This window comes from Polypterus senegalus, chromosome 6 (assembly GCF_016835505.1).
Source record: "Polypterus senegalus isolate Bchr_013 chromosome 6, ASM1683550v1, whole genome shotgun sequence".
Classification (NCBI taxonomy): Eukaryota; Metazoa; Chordata; class Cladistia; order Polypteriformes; family Polypteridae; genus Polypterus; species Polypterus senegalus.
Genome location: NC_053159.1, coordinates 160,703,803 through 160,726,875, shown reverse-complemented (window position 1 = coordinate 160,726,875; position 23,073 = coordinate 160,703,803). Strand labels below are relative to the sequence as shown.

The window sequence follows — 23,073 nt, the reverse complement described above, 5'->3', positions numbered from 1 at the left end:
TCAACTAAAGTCAAAATCATCAGAGTGAGTTGTGAATTAGTTAGAGTGAGTTGCTGGGTTTGTAACATTATGTGACTGACCTTCACAGGAGTACACTTTCCACTTCCTCCGACTCGCAAAATTAAGTTAATTAGGGCTATGACTGAAAATCACTGGAAAAGTTGTGCAATGTGACATGGCCTTAACTCACTTCTTCCATCTCTACTCAGTGACTTCAAATCTATGTCTAGCAAAGAATTAAAAAACTACTCAACCACAAGCACATTCTTCAAATATAAAAGCTCTGTTCAATGACCTATGATGATGACAGTAATAAAGACCAAGTGAGACTGGACTCAGGGCCAGTGCTTTAAATAATGCCACCCAAGGAAAGGCACATTTTTGCCATCCCTATATATATTCTAACTTGGCATGAGATGATATACTTAATTCTCATACAATACAGTACAGTACAGTATATACAGGCATTACAATACATTGCTTCTTCAGAACATGGGAAAAAAATAGTTAAGCAAATAATAATTAATTCTGGAAATATGTGAAAAAATTAAAAAGATTAGCTTTAAAAGAATAAAACAGACAAAAACAGGCATTAGATACAATACAAATGGATAATGCTTCACTACTTCTTTTTGATACTCCAAAACAAAGAATATTTATTGAGTTTAGCAATTTTAAAATTAAATACAAAATTATCCTCTGCTGGCACGGTGGTGCAGTGGTAGCGCTGCTGCTTCACAGTTAGGAGACCCGGGTTCGCTTCCCGGGTCCTCCCTGCGTGGAGTTTGCATGTTCTCCCTGTGTCTGTGTGGGTTTCCTCCCGCCACTCCGGTTTCCTCCCACAATCCAAAGACATGCAGGTTAGGTGGATTGGTGATTCTAAATTGGCCTTGGTGTGTGGGTTTGTTTGTGTGTGTCCTGCAGTGGGTTGGCATCCTGCCCAGGATTGGTTCCTGCCTTGTGCCCTGTGTTGGCTGGGATTGGCTCCAGCAGACCCCCGTGACCCTGTATTCGGATTCAGCGGGTTGGAAAATGGATGGATGTTTGTCATCCTGCATGTTTCTTGAAATACCTTGGCAGTTTCAAACTGTCCTGCAAGCTAAAAGGTGGCTGCCATTTTTAACTAAAGACATGTGGAGCAAACTTAAGAGACGTTTACAAGACACTGTACTTGTGGCCAAACCCTTCATAACATTCCAGAAACTAACAAAACTGAGGTACTGATCTGTAGCTTCAAAATAAGTGGGTCCCATTTTGATTCTTGAAAGCTTGCAGTGTAGCAAGGCTATGTTAAACGCATTAAGCAAAATTTGAATCTTTTATACTGAAAATATTTCTCACAAAATTAAATAAAGAAAATGGCCACAATTTGTAAAGGTAGTATATAAATAAGGAATATGCATGTAATTTTCAAGGTTCAAGCTTAACTCTCAAGTTTTTTTATTCTTCATATTTCAAATTTTAAACAAAATATATGCTGTTCCCTAAAAAAAAACAGCCCTTATAAAAGTGCAGTCTGAGGTAATCTTGTTGTCACCTCACCCCACATGCAGTTTCCTGAGTGGATTCCCTAACCTTATGAAAGCAGGGTGGTCAGCAAGACAGCCTTGCCAATTCAGTAATTAATGGCCTTTCTTATTCTCCTCATTCCCAAATGAGTTTTCTTCTGAAACTCTAATTTATTTCCACATGGTAAAATATGCCTGCTAGGTTCTCTGCCTTCTGACCAATATTTAGAGAGACAGACAGATTGATATGAACTGTACTATATAGCAGACAGACAGACAGACAGACAGCTAGTCCCCATGGTGACATTTGGCTTTTTACAGATGCTCAATAAATAAATAAACAAACAAATAAATAATATTATTATATTGTAGCAAACAACAAACCCCTCTTAAATATACACCAGAATAACTAAAAAGAAAGAAGACTTCCTCCTTGGCAGCTGGAGTCACAGTGAGGCATTATACAGGCGTGTCTCACTTATTGCAACCCAATACTGCTAAATTACTGAATTGTGTGCTTATTATAAAAGTGTGCGTGTTTACATATATAAAACACAATTCCAAACATCAATTAAGAGTAAAAGAAAAATAATAAATCAAGATAAACCTCATCATGAAATATAATCCTCTTATTAGTAAAACTATTGAACTAATAAAAGTATGTGAAAGGAACAAGCATGTGATTATAGTAAAAAAAAAATAAAAAAATATCAGGAATAAGCTACTGATAATTATTTTTTTACTCTGCCAATTATTCATTTCTGATTTGTGTTTCAGAAATCATTTTAACTAATTGCAGAAGTGGATTGTAACATGCCAACATAAAATTAACAATGAAAATGCCTTTACAACTCAAGACAACATTTCTGAAACAATTTTTACAATAAAAGAACAGAATTCAAAATACACAAGAAATCAGCCAATAAAGTGCAAAGGATGTGGCTCTAAGTGGGTAGCCTGGCGTACAATTACATGTATTAAAAAACACTCAAGACTGCCCTGCAGCCACCCAAGTGTCAACAGCTGAGCTAATGCAGTTACTCTTTTCAGCCACAGGCCATCAACAAGTTGCTTTCAGTTCTGATGCAAGAGGGAGAAGTACAGCTTATCTTAAATCATGTTATGTGGCAGCCTGGCGATTTGCTGCATGCGTGTATTTCTAAAAGTTGCTGGATGTGGCTCAAGCTTCGGATTGTGCTCTGACCCATTTTTTTTTCTTCACAAGTTTTCTCCCAAGCACTCAGGAATGTGCACAAAATAGCAATGGTGAAGCTGGTCATTATCATGCAGAAGCATGTCCGCCTTTTTCAGCATCCTGGTTATAAGTCAGATCATGCCCTTTATAAGGAAGACCATGTCTGCCCATAATACTATCTCAGAAAAAGAAGTAGTGTATTACTGTGTAGGCTGCAGGGCTTTTTCATACTATTATCAAGTCACAGATGCAAATCCTTGCTGGTCTTAAACATTTATAGGTGACCTTAATTATTATAAGAATAGAAAGTGTAGCCAGCTGAATGAAATGCATACACGTTTGAATTATGTGGCCAAACTGAAGTCAAAAATCTTTTAGAAACAAATGACCCAGTATCACAGAGTATTTTTATGGAAATAATATGATAACTATCATTGAACTTTCAGTCAAACAAAAACCTGGCAGTCTGTCTTTCAATAAATATAAATGGTATAAATGTATTCAGCCAGTTCCTAATATATTCAACATTATTATCAATTATAGGAATACACAATTCAAGTTTAAAATGATAATGCTTCTAGGTTAACAAAGAAATATGCAGTATCACCCATTCTTTATTCATCAAACTATTTAAGATAGATAGATAGATAGATAGATAGATAGATAGATAGATAGATAGATAGATAGATAGATAGATAGGCGGATGGCCTCAGCCCTTACCTGGCCAGGGTGCCCTGACTGGGAGAAGAGAGTATTTTCAGGTCAGTTTCTCCCCTGGACCGACAGGGTTATGAGCATGGAAGCTCAAGCCTGCTGGGGCCTGTGGCCACTGCCAGGGGATACCTAGATGCTGTCAGGGCCCTATTTGGCAGCTGCTGGAAGAAGCTCGTTGGGCACCTGGACTCCTTCTGGGTGGCCTATAAAAGGAGCCAGTCACCACCACTCAAAAGCCTGAGTGCGGAGGAAGTGGATGAAGCTTATCTGGAGTGGAATCAAAAGGACTGACTGAGAGAAGGTACTGTGCTGCGGATTTGGACTGGACTGTGTCTTCTGTAAATAAACCATGTGCTGTGTGGCAATTAGTGTCCTGACTGTTTGTGTTGGGGTTAGGAAATCTGTACGTGGCCTTGGGCATCACGATAGATAGATAGATAGTGTCACAGATGACCGGGGACACTGCCCGGCCGGGACACCTGGATAGTCCCCGAGTTGGACAATACTTCTCCTTGGCCATGAGAGGGCAGCCGCCCGGGGCTATTTGGGGGCCACAGGGACGGAGCTGGGACGCTCTGTATGAGAGGACGTGGCCACCATCAGGAAGTGCTGCCAGAAGTAATTACGAGGACACCCGGAGTGCTTCCAGGTGCTTTCCTGACACACTCGCCACACCAGGAAGTGACGTCAAGGGGAGCACCTGGGGCTCATCCGGGTCATAATAAAAGGGGAAGCCTCCCTTCAGTAGACGAGCCAGAGTTGGGAGGAAGGAGACGAAGCTTGTGAGGAGGACAGGAGGTCAAGGAAAGAGAAAGAGATAGAAGAAGAAGAAAAAAGAAGAAGAGTTGGTGCTTGAAGACATTGTGGTGTTCGAATACTTAATAAAAAGAAGTGTGTTTTGGACATCCTGGTGTCGGTCTGTCTGTGTCTGGGGGTATGCTTTCCACGATAGATAGATAGATAGATAGATAGATAGATAGATAGATAGATAGATAGATAGATAGATAGATAGATAGATAGATAGATAGATAGATAGATAGATAGATAGATAGATAGATAATTTTAAACAAGAAGTAGCCAGGGGTATAAAAGACCACTGCTAGTCAGTAATAAAGGTACTCTTCAGGCTGACCTTGGTGTCATGCCAGGCAGAGTTCATAATAGTCAGCAGCTTAGGAAACATCCTTTTCTCTGATAATGTATCGAGGTAATTGCAGTCAGACAGAACAAATACAGAATCTAACAAGGATATGGATCTTCTTGGCATACATCTTTCATTGCAAAGTCATTCATGGTCACAATGTAATGGGGTATGGTTTTTGTCCTGTTATCATCTTTGTTTGAATTTCCTTGTGTAGTTTATTGCTAAAGATCACAGATTATTTAGGAAATTTAAATCAGGGTATTAACTAAAAACTCTGGTCACTGATAAAAGGCAAGCAACAATTACTACAATATTAATTATACTTGAACATAGACATTTACACTTTTTTATATCAATTACTTCACAATAATTATCTTATTTAAATTCAGTGTCATTATACAGCTGGATATTAGCAAGGATGCTTTGATTTGTGGACTAAAAAAATAAAGCATGTTTTTATAAATGGAGCTATTCTTGTTACCTCTTGTGTCTTGGTTGAATTAGTAACGTTTTTCTAGAATTCCAACCATTGCCAATTTGCTTAATCCAGTGTAAGGTCAAGGAGGCTAGTGCTTAACCCAGCAGAAATTACACACATTCTCACAGGGCCAGTTTACAGCCAACAATTAACCAAGCACATATGTCTTTTCAATGTGGGAGGAAAACCAGAATACCCTAAAAAAGCCGCACAGTCAACAGAAGTACGTGAAAATGCCACACAGATAGAGTAGAGCAGAAAGGAGGCAGTACTAACCACCGTGTCACCCAAGATTTGAAATAACATAGATTGAATAACCTTGAATATACATTTGATTTTCCTTATGGGTCCTCCATTTACTGTACTTTGAGGCACATTAAATGATCAGGAAGTGAAGACTTAATTTCCGGTGTGAAATGCACACAATCTATTCTCATTATATTATTTTTCCTACCCCTAAATCTACTTTTGGAGAAGCGTCTTATGTATTAAGCATCAGGTTCAGGCAGAATCTGCTAAATAAAATTACATTTTGGCTCCAATTCAGTATAACACAGTTATGTCAAAACTTTGATTTCCAGTATTTATTAAACTGCTATAATTTATTAAATGGGATTTTGAAGAGTGACATTCCCGGGTTCAAATAAATGGATGTTTTATTACAATACCTCACAAAAAACAGAATTATCACTCATTCAGTTCACCTCTCCTCTCTGCACTGCACTGCCCTCCTCCAATTGAGTGTTGCTCATCTTCCTCCCAGATCCAACTTGCCTGGACAAGACAGCACGGTCCCTTTTATTGAGTACCCAGGAGTACTTCTGATGCCATGGTGGCTGCCTGTTGGAAGCACTTACGGGTCACACAGAAGTCCTACATCACAGGGAGTACAACTCCCTGCAGAGACCTCTTGTGGCACGCACGGACCCCAGCAGGGCTCTGTTTCCAGACTACAATTCCCTGCATTCTCTGCTGGATCCTGAATGGTTGCCAGTATCGAGGGCATTCTTATTAAACATTCTCTACCAGAGACAATTCTTCTCTGTTCTCCTCTTTTATACCATCCAGGGAAGGTGCTACACACATGTCTGGTAGGCCTGACTATTTGTCTGGAGCTTCCCATCCGGATAAGGAACCATCTCTTTTGGCTGGGATGTCCATCCATCCATTATGGAAGCCTTGTCTGGGTGCGACATTCTTCCCTCTCTCTCTCTCTTTATGTCCACTTGGGGCATCATGTCCGGACTAGGTACTTCCATATTCTTTGTCGGGATGCCCATTCATCTCATGTGCCACATACACTACATACCATCATCACCAACTTACCACTGACTCTGCATGCATGTCTATATGAGCACACCAACTTATGCCACTTTGGCTTTATGCACTCAGCACTTCAAAAAACTTGTGTATTCACAAGTGGCATTGTAACATTCACATTAAAGTAGGCCAGCCATGCTTGAAAATGACCATCTTCCATGGGGCTTTTCTGTTGTTGTAAATGTGTACTTGTCTCAGTGCTTACAATTATTTTAACATTGGGTCATCATTCCAGCTGGCACCACAAACAGGTCCTATGCTTTAGTATTGAGAAAATTTCAATATCCCACAACTACCCTATCATGAAGCATGAAATATCAGTAATAGCTAGTGGTAAGAAAGGGTGTAAATAAAAAAAATGTGTATTTTACTCTTTAACTTTTAAACTACTAACTTCATTAACAAATGAGTCTCAATTTTTTCTAAATCAGTCTCCGTTTTTTATTGAAAATAACAATAGTCAATGAAAAAGGATTTCTACTTTTTATTGCCTAGATCAGGAATCAAAAATAAAACAACACAAAGCTGAAAAAGTTTAGCTTAGCCATGACAGATTATATTGGAATTACAATGGGCCTCTTTCAATACTCCAGACTGTTTCAAAAACTTTTGAAGGTACATTTTAAAAAACATTTTTTTTTGTTCAAGTTTTTTTTTTTTTTTAAATATAATTAGGCAATAATATTTAAACCAGCCTCTCTCTGCCTAGAAGCCCTTTCAGGATTCAATAATCATTACACTTTTCCAAGAATTATTTCTGCTGGTCAAAATGTGATTATACTGTATATCCTGTTGTTACTTTCTGAAATGTAAGAAGCGATGATATATCATTGTCTAGCTTGCAGGCATGTTATCTTGAACCGAGTACCCTGCCAGGTTGCACTATAGTGATCTACTTTTATTTCCCTTCTTAAAAACCATCAGTAAAATACCTCTACTCTTTGCCTCATGAGAGCATGAGAAGAGACCGTTGAAGAAGGTATGGCAAAAAATAGGCCTTTCTAACTTAATGACATTTAAAAATAGATATGTTTGTATGGACACTACTTCAAAAACTGCAAAATACAGACTTTAGCTAAGTTTAAATAATTTAGAAATTAGAATTTTTTAGGAAAAATAAAATTTATTTAAAAGCACAAACTTATTAATGTAGGCCCTTAAAATTCTGTAATGAACCAATATATCAAAAATAATGATCTTCTCTTTTAAACCTGATCTTAAAGTATGTTCATTTACAAAAGAAAATTGTTTGTTTGTATTTTTTAACAGTGCATTTGTTTTTTCTGTGCTTTGCACATTGTGAAGATCACTAGATTAAGATAAACAAACTCAAAAGACCTACTGCAGCTATGCATAAAGCAATTCAGTTATAATGACAAAGGAAATAGTAGACTAAACAAAAGGCTGAGATGATTACAGGGAGAATATATATATATATATATATATATATATATATATATATATAAATATATATATATTATATACAGTAGAGTCTCACTTATCCTACCTTCGCTTATCCAACATTCCATATTATCTGACGTCCCACCACAAAAAAAAAAAAAACGCATTAATCGGCAACAAGAACTGCAAGTTGCGAGCATGAGCGTAGTCTATATTTTGTTGCTCCCGACTCTACCGCAGCTAATTACAGTGGAACCACGGTTTGCGAGCATAATTCGTTCTGGAAATGTGCTCGCAATCCAAAGCACTCGTACAGTATATCAAAGCGAATTTCCCTATAAGAAATAATGGAAACTCAGATGATTCGTTCCACAACACAAAACTATTCATATAAAAATGATTAATACAAAATATAAAGTAAAAATACATAAAACAAATTAACCTGCACTTTACCTTTGAAAAGAATCATGGCTGGTGTGAGTGAGTTTCTAAACTCTTGTGGGATTTCACCCAATGGGACGGCACGCGGAAGAGCGTCCCAAAGCAATTGCAGTCTCCCAACGATGTAGCAGTTCACCATAAAAGCGAATCCGAAAAGATTGTGGACATGCTATAAGCACCTGTCATCGATGGGTGATACAAGGAACAAGGAACATTATAAATGCACAGGGCACAGTATTACTTTCCCCCGACCCTGCCTGACTGCTGTGTCTGTGTATAGGAGAACGGCAGATCCCGTTGCAATAAATAACCACGCAGTTGCTGTTTCAAGCTTAATAAGGCTGGTGTTGCTAAAGTACTGAGACTCAGCTTCGTGTTTTCGGGTGCAAGACAGGGACTCGCACATCACAGCACAAACACACACACATACACATGCAGTCACAATGCTGTAGTAAACAGTATACGCTTGTATGGATGTTGACTATATGAGTAATGGAGTTAAGGCTCTAGAAACTGCAATTAAATTACATTGAGCAACAAGAAGAAGCTACGGGAATCGACATAATGATGCTGCAAAGATGGCGAGACTTGACAGAGAAGAAACGGCACTTCTCAGGAAAGCAGACTACGATCAAAAATGTCTTTAAATCATCACAGGACTGAACTTTTTAAGTACAGTACATACTGTATTTAACTTTAGACAATTCTCTAACTGTAAGTTCATTTTTTCAGTTAATTTATTCTGTTGTTTTGTTGTAAAACATGATTATTAGGTTCATAACGTGTAAAATTATAACATAGTTTGAAGTTTAATAGGCTTTTTCTTAACACCTGCCATTATCCAACATTTTCGCTTATCCGACATTCTGCCGGCTCGTTTATGTCGGATAAGTGAGACTCTACTGTATATAAAACAATCAGAGGTAAATTCCTGTTGTCTTACTAAGTCTACTATATGGGTCTTGAACACTATCTACCAAGAAGAATACTGTAGTTTGCTCACTTGCCACCTCTGATGCAGAACCTTTTCACAACTCATCTATCTCTTTCTAAACTCTACTGTAGTCTTTGTCCCACCTTTCACTATAACAGTTGGTTCCTTCTCGCTTCCCAACCTTGCAGCTTCTCAACATCTGGTTAAGAGATGATTTCAAGCCAAATTTTCTGCCACTTCTGCCCATGCTATGGAATCACACTTGGGGTCCTTAGAATATTTCAAACAATTATGACATGATTAGGCCATTCAGTCCAACATAGTTTGTCAATAGTTCTATCATTCTCTTTGTAAAAAAAAAATATTTTAGTATTGGTTAAAATTTACACCTGTGTCCCAATGTTTTTGTTGATGAATTTATTTACTTATCAAAGTAACAACCAGGATCCATAATAATGAATCCCATAATTCTGAACACTTCAATCATGTTAATTCTTAGTCTCCATATGTTTAATCTGAAAAAGTTCTTTTCTCTTTCCCTATAATCTCACAAGCTCATATGCCGTAATCCTTTAATCAATCTATATTCTTTTCTCCAGACTTGTGTAGCGCTGCTACTTCTTTTTTTTACATGAAGACCACAATATCACAGAGCACTCCTGATGAGGCCTTACAAGTGTGTTATATAGCCTAAGTATAACCTCTATTTTATTATTATTATTATCTATTAGGTAGACGCCTTTATCCAATGTGACTTACTAAGCAAGTTAGAATACATAAAATAACGTTTAGAAGGTGTAACAATCAAAAGCAACAGCACTGACTTGTACTCTGCACATATAACCTATAAAAGCCATATAACCTATAACCCTATTAGCCTTCACAGTCGCTTTAGTACATATCTGCATGTGGACAGTGACTCCTTAATCCTTCTCAAAAGGTTTACTTTCTAGTTATTGCCCCTCCATTGTATATTCAAATCTAACATTTTCACTTTCCATGTGTAATGCTTTATCTGCCATGACCTTGCTCAAAATACAGGTCCACCTGTAATGATTTATCAAGGATGGTCCTATATTTACATCAGAGGCACCGAGCTAGAGCACTGTCTAGTGGCTTCTGGAATCTCTACAACCCTGAACCTTCCATATGGAACAGAGGGTCAGTTCTCAAGTCCTCTAAGTGCCCTTTTTAACTGCTCAACATCTCTAAAGTACTATCATTCTGCAAGCAAGGTAAAGGATGGGTGTTGAGACAGATTAAAACATACATGTATGGGATGTAAGGGACAAATTGTATCCTTATCCTTGTGTCTTATTCACTTTAATTAAATTTATGAAACCATCCCATCCATCCATCCATTATCCAACACACTGTATCCTAACTACAGGGTCATGGGGGTCTACTGGAGCCAATCCCTGCCAACACAGGGCGCAAGGCAGGAAACCCCGGGCAGGGTGCCAGCCCACCGCAGGACATGCACACACACACACACACACACACCAAGCGGGACGATTTATGATTGCCAATACACCTAACCTGCATGTCTTAGGACTGTGGGAGGAAACCCACACAGACACAGGGTGAACATGCAAACTCCACGCAGGGAGGACCCGGGAAGCGAACCTGGGTGTCCTAACTGCGAGGCAGCAGCGCTACCCACTGCTCCACCGTGCAGCCCTTTATGAAACCAATACAATTAAAATTATGAAAACAACTAAAACTAGTTTCTGAACTCCAACACTGGTGCCATATGAGTCCTCTTGTGGTAGACGACCTGGACACCCTGCAGTTTACTTATTAGAAAAAGATTGGATAGGAGAACGCAACTATTTATCTGCACCACAAGGTCTATTCTCACCTGGACAAAGCTGGCTGCACTGTGAAGATTATGTTTTTGGATTTTTCCACCACCTTCAGTACCATCCAGCCATCTTTGTTAAGAGGTAAACTGGGTCGACATGCGGGTGGGTTAGCCTATGGTATTCTGGATAATGGGTAGCTTCTGAGACACAATGACTTTGTTTCTGATAATGATGTGAGCAACACTGGAGCACCACAAGGAACAGTCCTGTCTCCTTTTATTTTCACTCTGTATATCTCTGACTACGAATATAACACCAGGTCATGTCACATACAGAAATTCTCAGATGATTCTGCACTTACAGTATGGGATGTACTAATAAAGGGGATGAGACAGAGAAAAGGGGACAGGTGGAGAACTTTGTTTCTTAGTGCAAAGAGGATTGTCTGCATCTTAACATCAGCAAAACCAAGGAACTGCATGGTTATCGACTTTCGCCACACCAAAGAGTCTCTGTCTGGTTACTATTTAAGGAGTGGATGTAGAGGTGGTCCACTTCTACAGATACTTGGGGGACAACATTAATGACAGGTTGAACTGGTCTCGCATTATAAGAAAGAGCAGAACAGACTCTTTATCCCTGAGACTGCTTTCCTTTAATGTGGAAATGACATCCTTCACATCTTCTATAACTTTGTGATGGCCATTGTGATTTTCTACAATGTGGTGTGCTGGGCTGGTAAACAGCACTTTAAGTGAGGCCCACCAAATCAACAAATTAATTAAAGCTCCCTGGTGATATCCTCAATTGAGTTCTTGTGGTACAACACACACCATCCCAGTCTCTGTTTCTATCCCTTCTTAGGACTTTGTTTGGCTCAGTTCATGTCACTTTTATGCTTGTAACTTAATTTTTACCATTCCACAGATTACATTTTCTTTTTCAACACAAATGTTAATAACCTATTTACAAAATGACTGTTCATTGGTGGCACATCTGCTTTTCTCAGCCCTGGTGTATTCAAACCAACATCTTCCATCTTTGTAGAACCTCTACTAAGCACACTTCTATCAGTTATGCTCTCTCAGACCCCAAATATCTACGCAATAATCCACATTTTGTCTTCCATTTTTAGATTCTAGTACATTCACACTCATTCCTACAACCTACCGAGAAATATACATTAAAAAGGTATTACAGTATACAGACTTAATATTACAGCCACAGAAAACTGAATGTAATACTTTAACAGTTAATTTTTGTTATGTCTTCAATTTTCAGGAGGAAAAGTAGTTGGGGAATTTCACTAAATGTGTAATATATTTTATCAGAAACAAAAAATACATTTTGCCTTAAGATTTAAAGGATCTGATATCAAAGCACTGTACATTTAAACCTATACGATTTCTTCATATGAGTCAGGAATCCAGTGACTGAGATTCTTGCAATTTTGTATGCAGTTATATGGGGCTTATCTCGGGAGGGACAATTACCATTTCCTTTGCCTTGATCTTGTTTGTTTAACTTGACACAGTGAAGAAAGGGTTGACATTGACCAAAATCCCCAGCATTAATTTATCTCATGTTCAGCATTCATCATTGTCACACTGCAGGGAAGACCTGGCAGTCAATCGAAATACCTGCCTAAGCCAGAATGTGAAAAAAAACAAACTTGTATACTGGATAAAATACAGTCACATTAACACTCGGGCATGAACATGCAGCAAGTAATATTCATCCATCCTTCTTTTCATTAACCTGTTATACAGGTCAATCTTGCCTAGAGATTACTATGTTCTAAGATGAAAGACTCCCAACAAAGACTGTAGTTTTTGTAATTGTTTACTTTAAAAGGTAAGTTATATTTTCATGTATAATATGTTATTAATTCAGTGATGCACAATATTCTTGTATTCATACAAAAGACTTTTATGAATTTTGATTCCACCAAACACAAAATGTATCTATCCATCATTTCTAAATTAAACTCAGCTAAAGGCTTTTGAAGTCTACCCCATTAGAAACTGGGCATAAATTATATTACTCTGGGCTAGTTGTCAAGTCCATTATATAATACACTTGAGTACCCACTTACACTCAATTTCTGAAAACATTACACAATAAACTACCAGAAATGTCTTGCAACCAGGCAAAGCATTATATCACATTCTTATATAGGTATTATTTTCTGAAATAATAACAACTAGATGAAAAAAAAAGTAGATATTTTATTAATGCACATTTTAAGAAAGACAGTTCAAAATAATGTCTTTGAAATGATACAGGTTTACTTAAGGTGATTAAAAAAAGAAAATATGTGAATCACTTTGATACACCATTTCCTAAAATTAGTTCCTACCTGAAGAAATTCATTGAGTTCAACTTGTCCATTTTTATTCAGGTCAACTTCATTTAGAATTTCATGGAGAGTATTTTCATCGATTTGAACACTAATACTCTGTGAAAAGAAGCATCATTAAATACTTAAACATACAGTCAGTAGGTGCCAGAAAACATACATTTAAAACTTTCCTTCCATAAAACGATCTAAGCTTCTTAATGTTTATATTCATTCCAAGACTACCTAGCAGAAAGACAATGTTAAAATATTTAATATAAAATATTAACATAGAACATAGAAATGAATTGCATAATAGCTCCATGGACCTGGTTTGAAAACTGCCCAAGTTACTGTTGGTGTGGAATTTGCACTTTCTCCTCATGTCCACATACATTTTTTCCAAGTTTTTCAGCCTCTTCCCAAAGAAATACAGTAAGAGGTAGTCCGACTGGTGATTCTAAATTGGTCCTGTTTGAGTAAGTGTCAGTGTGTACTTTATTGTGCCTTTCTTATAATTGACTGGATTGTTTCTCGTAACTGACGTTGATCAGAATGGAATATGGACAACTGCAGTCCTGAAGGAGATTATTTGATAATGGTTTGATAATGGATGGATGGATGCATTAATGGATCCAGTGTCACAAATCATGTCAAAAGGATCACCACAAAATAAACTCGCCCAGGTCATTATTTGTTCCAAAATCTCTCTTCTGATAAACACTTTAGGTCAATTAAAACTAAAACTAACTAAAAGAAACTAACAAAAACTAAAAGACAACTAAAGCCATAGCCACAGCCTTTGTAAACCAGTCACTTTAGCATACCCACCTCACTTAATTGTGTGTTCTTCCATATACAGTATGAAGGTGTGTGTGTGTATATACACACACTACACACACACTTTAATTTGCATGTCTCCTTTATAATTGCACTATTCTGGAACTGTTCATAATGTATGTTGTTTAACTTATGTAATTTATGTTATTTGCATATGATATTGCGTTATGCTACAAGCAGCTCTAAAGTTACTAAATTAAAATTCTGTACAATATGTAGTGGCTAATAATGGTGATCTGATTTGTAAGTATGTGTATGTGAATGTGACCTGTGATGGGTTTGTATCCCACTCAACTGCCACTTGTGCTAAAAAATGTATGGACGTTTCTTATTTGTACTGGCTTATGTTGCATTTTAAAAATTGTGTGCTGTTTAAATTTTATATTAGTGTCACTGGTATATGGGACACAAGTCAAGTAAAAATTTCATTGTACTGCATACACAAATATAACGTTTTAAATTAAAGGAACTAACTGGTTAAAAATTAAAAGATCAACAAATTAAAATCCAGATAAATAAATGATGGTATATTAATTAAAAACAAATCTTCCCAACTGTTAGGGGCTGACCACCTGAATTCTTGTCTCGAATTATTCCTGTCTACAGCATCCTCTGCCCTCAGATCCAGCACCTTCAAATCTCAAACATTTTTAAGTCAGATCTCCAAAACACACAAAATGCCACAATACCTGTGAATCCCTGAGTGAGGTGACAGTTCAATCATCTTACTCAAAAGCAATCAAACATTCCTCATTATTGATGCCTGGGTGCCCACAGCTTTTCGGCATGTTCTTGAACCTGGGACATCGACAGTTATGAAACCAAGGATGCAATGAGGACAGATGCTAAAGAAAATCTCCTCTTGCCTTTTTTTTCACTTCGTGTCATTACCACAGATAAAATCCAACCCACTCACACTGCAAGGAATGAAATGTAAACCGTGCATTCAAGGAGATGCATCTCCCTCCCTGTTCTCCAGAATTGTTCTTGAGTGACTATCATCCATTCCACAATTTGAAAGGCTACCTCCATCGGAAGTGCTGCGTCAAAGGCTACCTCCAACGGAAGTGCTGCGTCAATGATAAAGATTTCAAGTCGGACATAAAGTTTTATTTGATTGGCACAGAAAAGCTTTGTAAAAGTGTATTGTTGTTCTCAAAGATTACGTTGAAAAATTAAATTTGTCTGGTTTACAGGTGCTTCTTTTAAGGGTGGGGAGCATGCACTGGTACAGTTTGTTGCCTCACCCACCAAACAATGACTCATCTCAGGATCCTGGATGGCAAACCCCAGGCAGACATGAGGTAAAGTCACACCCTCTAACAATGACCATCTATCTGCCACAGCCAAATGTTACATGGGAATCGCCTTGGCCTGATCCAGCTCCTTGGGTCCTAAACAATGAGTATCCTGCGAGCCAGATCATCCTTGGGGTATTGCAGCACATGGCCACAATGCCATAACTGACACTCCCTCACAATAGAGCTAATGTGCCTCATTCGGGACTCCATGAGCAACTACTCATTCAAGACAAAGTCAAACCAGCAGTACCTAAGGATTCTCTGAAGAAACACAGTACCGAAGGAGTCCAGTCTTCGTCTCAGGTCACTGGATGGCATCCTTGTCTCACAACCATCTAGCAAAACAGGAAGCACCAGACACTAAAGACTTGGACCTTTGTCCTTTTGCAAAGGTAACAGAAGCGCCTTTCCCTGATCAGAGCCTCCATTGACTCTGCGAACATCACGCCATCATCAGCAAAATCAAGATCAGTGAATCTCTCTTCTCCAACAGATGCCCCACAGCTACTGGACCTCATGACCCTGCCCAGCACCCAGTCCATGCAAGAATTGAACTGAGTAGGAACAAAAACACACCCCTGACGTACCCCAGAATCAACTGGGAAAAATGCAGAGGCTCTGCCTCCACTCCGCACAGCACTCACATATACCAGTGTACAGGCCGGACATGATATCCAGCAACTTCGAGGGAATCCTGTGAAGTCTCAGGATGTCCTATGGGGCAGCTCAATCAACTGAGTCGAATGCTTCTGAAAATCAACAAAGGTTGCAAAGAAACTCTACTGATATTCGCGCTGGCACTCCATGAGGACCCTCAATGCCAGAATGTGGTAGATGGTAGACTTCTTAGGTGTAAAACCCAAAAGTTAATAGCATTCCTTATTTTTAATATAAAGCAGGTGTACAAAATCTGATTGACCTATTTCAAAGCGTTTTTGGGTTATCGTGTTTACACACAGACAGACATAATTTTAAAAATGGTATTTTCGGACTCAAGAAGTTCTAAAAGATTCATCAAAATATTGAGGTTGAATTTTTTCACGATTCCTATAATTTCTCTATATACGAGAAAGTAATAAAATCTGATGTGGCCAGCACACAACCTTTTCCATACTTGCAACAAGAGTACAGTATATGGTGTGAATTTACCAAAACACATGCAAGATGCAAACTCACTATAGTTTATTTTTCTAGTTTTAGTTCCTTTAAAGGCAAAACCATTTCAAAACTGTAATTCTTACTTTTTATATAACTAAAATATTAAACATTCAGACTTACAGTATATTTATTTCCCTTCATTTGTAAAATTAATTATTGAACAATTTACCTGAAAATTTTAAACTTTAAGCTCAAATGGTTTTGCAGTTGTTGGCATTGTCTTTGAAAACTTTAAATGCTAAAAGCTTAAAGTTGAATAGCTGGAGTCCACCAAAACATAATCAGCTATTAAGAATAATACTGTAAGTGCAAGTTATCCACAATATTCTATAAGAATCTATATATTTGTTCATGAATTTCAGTGTCTATACATTTTTACCACAGATGCTCAAATACACAAACATTATACTTTCCAAATACCAGGATTCACTGAAAATTCTTTGTCATTAATTTCAGAAAAAAAAATACAAATATTTTAGTAGGCAATATTTCTACACATATTAAGGACTAGCAAAATACCCGCGCTTTGCAGCAGCGAAGTACTGCCTTAAAATTTTTATTAAGAAGAAAATTAAACCTTTTTAAACTGAGAGAAAATATACCAATAATTATTTGTTAAGGATCTCTTTGTATACCACATTGTCATTTCGGCCCTCCGGTTGTAATATGACCAAGCTGTGTGCTGAGCTTACTCTTGAGCATGCAACGTACAGTTGGCCATGTGAAAAGTAATCTTGTTTCAAATCTCACAGCTTGGATTGCTGCTGTCATAATCGGTTTGAGTTTCATGGTTTGTTTCAATTATGACAGTATTTGCAGGACTTGTGTTGAAGTGACATTCGCCATATGTCAAGCGTTGTAAGCATACAACCGGTTTCATCGATAACTTCATATCCAGCGTTTGAGAGTTTAAACATTCATAAACTTCAAAGTGTCCACTACTGAAATCGTCACCTGTGAATCTAAGATGTTTAAGAGGCATTGGCGGTTGTCCAAAGGTGTAAAATATTTGGCTATTTCGGTACAATTGAAAGCGACAACCGAACAATTCAGCGGCAGCCATCAACTCACATGCAGAACCATAGGTGAAGGGCTTAAGCATTTCACTTTTATAGTGCTCCTGTGTAGTATAATTATCTCCTGTACCATCATCAGTCCACACGTCGGACCTGTCCCAGTCATTCAATACATAAGACATAATGTTCCTCCGGATATCAAGAGTGAGCCAATATGTAACAAAGGGAATGGAAAAGGCAGGTGCCATCTCTGGGCATGGAAACCATTCGGTAAGTGACAGTTCTTTAATCGATGGTGATCACCTCGATAGACATTTTAAAAGGGGTATGGTTGGAACGATAAAGGAAATGGGTACCTGAACAATGTAAAGGAAGTCTAAAATACCTACACAATAACTATAATCATAATAAACGAACAATAAAACAGCGGAGAAGCCGTGGATTAAATAAAAAGGCTGTAGTTATCAGCAGGGAGATGTGAATCCCATGGCGAAGCAAGGAAGGTGATGTAGAGACTGGAGCAACGGACGTCCTTATATAGGCAGGCAGCCAACAACGTGAGGCAGCCTCACGCGGTGACCAAGCTGCAGGCTATGGACGTTTATATGTACGTAAGTAGGATTCAGTTAGCGTTGGGAACCCGCATACCAATTTTCTTGAAGATGACCCCATAAGTAACAAAGACCGTTGCAAAGTTCAGCATTGCGGCCGACAGTGGCGTCATACCACCAAAATAAGTACGTGCATCAGTTTCATTTAGCGCAGGGAGGCAGCCTACCAAATTTCGTGAAGATGGGGCCATAAATAAGAAAGTTCAACATGGCGGATGTTGTCGACTGTTACGTGTAGAATTTCAAAATGAAACCTGCTTAACTTTTGTAAGGAAGCTGTAAGGAATAAGCCTGCCAAATTTCAGCCTTCTACCTACACGGGAAGTTGCAGAATTAGTGATGAGTCAGTGAGTAAGTGAGTGAGTCAGTCAGTGAGGGCTTTGCCTTTTATTAGTATAGATGATTACTGAACTTAATTGAACTTTAATTTCACTCAAGGGTTTGTAACTACATTTTATTGTTCGTTTATTACGATTATAGTTATAGTATAGGTATTTTAGACAGTTTACATTGTTAAGGTACCCATTTCCTTTATCGTTCCAACCGTACCCCCATTAACATGTCTATTGAGATGATCACCATCGATCAAAGAACTGTCACTTACCCAGTGGTTTCAATGCCCGGAGATGGCGCCTGCCTTTTCCATTCTCTGTGTTACATATTGCACGGCCATATCAGGCTCACTCTTGATATCCGGAGGAACATTGTGTCTTATGTATTGAATGACTGGGACAGGTCCAACGTGTGCACTGATGACGGTACAGGAGATAATTATACTACACAGGAGCACTAGAAGAGTGAAATGCTTAAGCCCTTCACCTATGGTTCTGCATGTGAGTTGATGGCTGCCGCTGAATTGTTAAGTTGTCGCCTTCAAGTGTATCGAAAAGGCTAAATATTTTACACCTTTGGACAACCGCCAATGCCGCCTCTTAAACATCTTAGATTGACAGGTGACAATATGAGTAGTGGACACTTTGATGTTTATGAATGTTTAAACTCTCAAAAGCTGGATGCAAAGTTATTGACGAAACCGGTTGTAAGCTTACAACGCTTGACAGATGCCGAATGTCACTTCAACACAACAAGTCCTGCAAATTCTAACGTAATTGAAACAAACCATGAAACTCAAACCGATTATGACAGCAGCAATCCAAGCTGTGAGATTTGAAACATTACTGTTCACATGGCCAACTGTACGTTGCATGCTTAAGAGTAAGCTTGTACAGCTTGGTCATATTACAACCAGAGGGCCGAACTGACAACTAGGCATACAAAGAGATCCTTAACAAATAATTATTGGTATATTTTCCCTCAGTTTAAAAAGGTTTACTTTTCTTCTTAATAAAAATTTTAAGGCAGTACTTCGCCGCTGCGAAGCACGGGTATTTTGCTGGTCAATAATAAGAGTTAAGAAAGAGAAATAAAATAATGAATTAATAGTTATATTTACATTGCCTTCCTTAAATAACATCATTATTTTCAAGTTACTTTTTCAAATGAACTGAACTGAAAAAATAACAAACATTATGTGTTTGCTGATAAGATGTCCTTGCTTACTATATTTCCCAAGTGTTATGAAATAATATTTACTATCAGCTTAAGACCTTTGCATAAAAAGCCTAAAATACTAAAATACATCAAATTAACTGATAATAAAATGCACCTCATTAGTCTGTCAAACTACCAGATTTGTTGTTGCAGCTACAAACACTAATCAAAACAGAGGGAAGAACCTGTTTAAATGTTTTATATATATGTAAAAGTCATGAATGTTAACAAAGTACTTATTTGTTATGTGATTTATGCTGGTACAGAGCTACAATCTTAACAAACTGGGTCCTCAACATTCGTTCAAAAATCTTATTTTGAAATTGGTCATTATGAAGTACACTGCTGACTTATGACCTACTTATCAACCTATAGCAGTAAAACTCCAGAATTTTCTTCATTAACTTTACTTTGATTGGCCATTAAATACTAGAAGCCAAATATACACTCTGTGACAGTGCATTACACATCTCCATTTCTGACTCATTTAGCCATCTGTGTTTTATGACAAGGGCCACATGCAGTTCCTCTGCCATTATTGGAAACAGTGAAGTAGGCTACAGATTTCGCTGTGTTTACCCAGATGCCTAGACTTAAATGCCCCTAAATCCGTCTGGATAAAGAACTCAAAAAGGAAGCCATTAAAAATACACAAGTAAATGTGGACATAAACAAAACTGTAGAGAATGTACAATGTTGGTCATTCTGTAACAGATCATTTATAAGAAGCTATGTCTACAAGGTGTCAATCCAGACACAAGATAGAATTTAAACAAAGCATAATTTATTAAAAGGCACTGTATGCAATATATTGTACAAGTACCTCGTACAGCTTTAATATAATACTATATGTTCAAAAGTTATCAAATGAAATTATCTTTATAAAATCTTAAGTAGACCAAATATCTGTTAATCATATCTGAATGGTTATGAGTTTTAATACGATTGAAACATCATTTAAAGTATTTTTTACAGTCACTGAATAGTACTGTCTCTACTCCATTTATACACCCACTAAAAAATTATATATATATAGATATGTATGAACTCTGATGCAAAAAATAAATAAAATCTCAAGCTTTTGGATGTCATTTTCCTAAAAGACATAAAATAAGAATGAAGAAATAAGCAAAGGTTACCTCGAGTACATGCTGGACATCAACAATTGTTATAAATCCCTTCTTTTGTGTGTCAAATTTGTGAAACCTCTTCTTGTACCTTTAAAAGTAAAGTCAAGGAAAATTATAAGGCAGCATAATCATTAGCAATATAGCACAAGTGAAGGAGAAGAAGTGAAGATTCTACCTGTCCACATCAGCAGGAGACAAGCTGATTTCAGAAGTATTGGTAAGCTGTTCTGATCGTGTTTTATATCCCATTTCATAGTAAAGGAACTGTTTTGCGGCTTGAAGCTCTTCCTGTTAAGTATTTAAATAGGCAAAAATATAATTATCAAATCCCCTAAAAGGTTGATAATGTAAATTGAGACTGCAAAATCATTAAAGTCAAATTTTGCATTATAAAAGTTTTGAATTCATAGGTAGATCTTCATATGTATACACCAAAAGCTACTAAATCTGATGTCCTGGCTTCATTTTCTAAGCTGTTTTTGGTGTTTTCAACGAATACAGAAAAACATCATTCTTATGCTGCCTCATTTCTCAATTTAGAGTACACAGATGGCACTGTGAGAAAACATTTAACTTTTTATTTTAAGGTAAGTTGTAACTGTGCAATAAAAATTCATTAATACAAAATAAAATTATTTCAGACAAACCTTTGTCATTATTTTGTTAATCAATCTATTTTTAGAATACAGTGAAAAATGTTATTAAGCATTTTGTAGTTGTACTGCTATAAATGAGGAAGGGATTGTATGAAGTGGTGTGAAAGAACATCAGCACAGTTTTGAAATGCCACAATCCCACATAACCTGATTTGTCAAATTTATGAAGCTAAGCAAATTTGAGCACAGCCTATGTGTGGATGGCAGGCATCCAAAGAATGCCAAATGCTACAGGACGTGTTAGAAGTGCTGCAGTAGGAGGCACTCTTGCGTATTAGCCAACTCTCGATTAATGACCAAGCATTGTGTTTGCAAACTGCATGTAGAAGTACAAGTGGTTGTCTAGATAAAGCATTAATCTCAGATCTTGTACTGCTAATGTGCATTGAACAATATTTTTTATGTATTTCAAAATAACTTTTGGGTGGCAGTGGATGTCTTTCAGCATTCTTCAATGAAGGTCTTTATAAATTTTGTTCTTTATGATCTTGTAATTATAATCTTAAATATAGCTCAAATTAATTTTGTTAACAACATTTATTTATATAGCACATTTTCATACAAACAATGTAGTCCAAAGTGCTTTACAAAATTAAATAAAAGTAAGTTATTACAAAACATAAACAAACAAGATCAAGCAATAATATGATACTGTATGTAACAAAGAAAAAGGTAAGGTCGAATGGTCAGGAGGACAGAAAAAAAGGCAGGAGAAAAAAACGGAAGAAAATGTTATGTCAGTTATAAACAACACATTATATATGAAAACAAACACCAAAGGTCCACAGTAACAGATTCTGGGGTAGAAAAATGTATTTTTTCTATTTATTTGATAAAACTGCTTCACTTGAATTTAGCATACATATGAAACAAGCGCCATGTCCGCACAGGATTCAACACATAACCTTGTCTCTTCACTCCAGCTAACATTTCAGTGAGTCAGCTGCACCATTAACCGAACAGTTTGGCTCTCATGCAGTATGTGACACTCCACACAGATTCTACTCTGCCTTTATAGGGTAGCCTGCCATTGTGGTTTTGTCACCTACTGCTTTCTGACTGTTAGAGATGACTGTGATCACAACTGTTGTGTCACATACGAGAAGAACTCAAAATATAATGTAACTGAGAGTGCTATAAATAGCTCAATAGTACGAAATATCATCAGACACCTAAAGAAGATAAGGACAGTTTTTTTAAATATATTATAGTATAAAAATTGAGATGTAGGCCCAATTTTAAAATGGACACATACTTAAAGAAAACTGACATTCTCAATAATTGAAGTGTTAAGATAAAAGAGCAAGTGAAGAATACACAGGTACCAGAAAGTGTATACTAGGTCATTTAAAGATTTTGCAGACCTTTGACTATACACATTATCAACAATGGTGAAATTGACAGGAACAGTAATGGCAAAGCACAGTGCCTTCTCACTTTAGGTTATTTCAAATTGGATTCATTTCCATTTGATACATTTAATATAATAATAACACTGTTTGGAAATATCTGCATCTCTTAAATACTATGTA

At 37.2% G+C, this 23,073-nt stretch overlaps 1 protein-coding gene across 1 annotated transcript in view; it reads right to left on the bottom strand.

The window, feature by feature from the left end:
* gpd2 (glycerol-3-phosphate dehydrogenase 2 (mitochondrial)) overlaps nucleotides 1–23,073 on the bottom strand; it is a 165,341-nt gene that overhangs the window by 2,482 nt on the left and 139,786 nt on the right. Inside the window, exons 14-16 of the mRNA XM_039757438.1 lie at nucleotides 21,061–21,173; nucleotides 20,895–20,973; nucleotides 13,300–13,398 (exon numbers count right to left, since the gene is read on the bottom strand). Of these exons, the coding sequence (XP_039613372.1) occupies nucleotides 13,300–13,398; nucleotides 20,895–20,973; nucleotides 21,061–21,173 (291 nt within the window). The remainder of the gene's footprint in view (nucleotides 1–13,299; nucleotides 13,399–20,894; nucleotides 20,974–21,060; nucleotides 21,174–23,073) is intronic.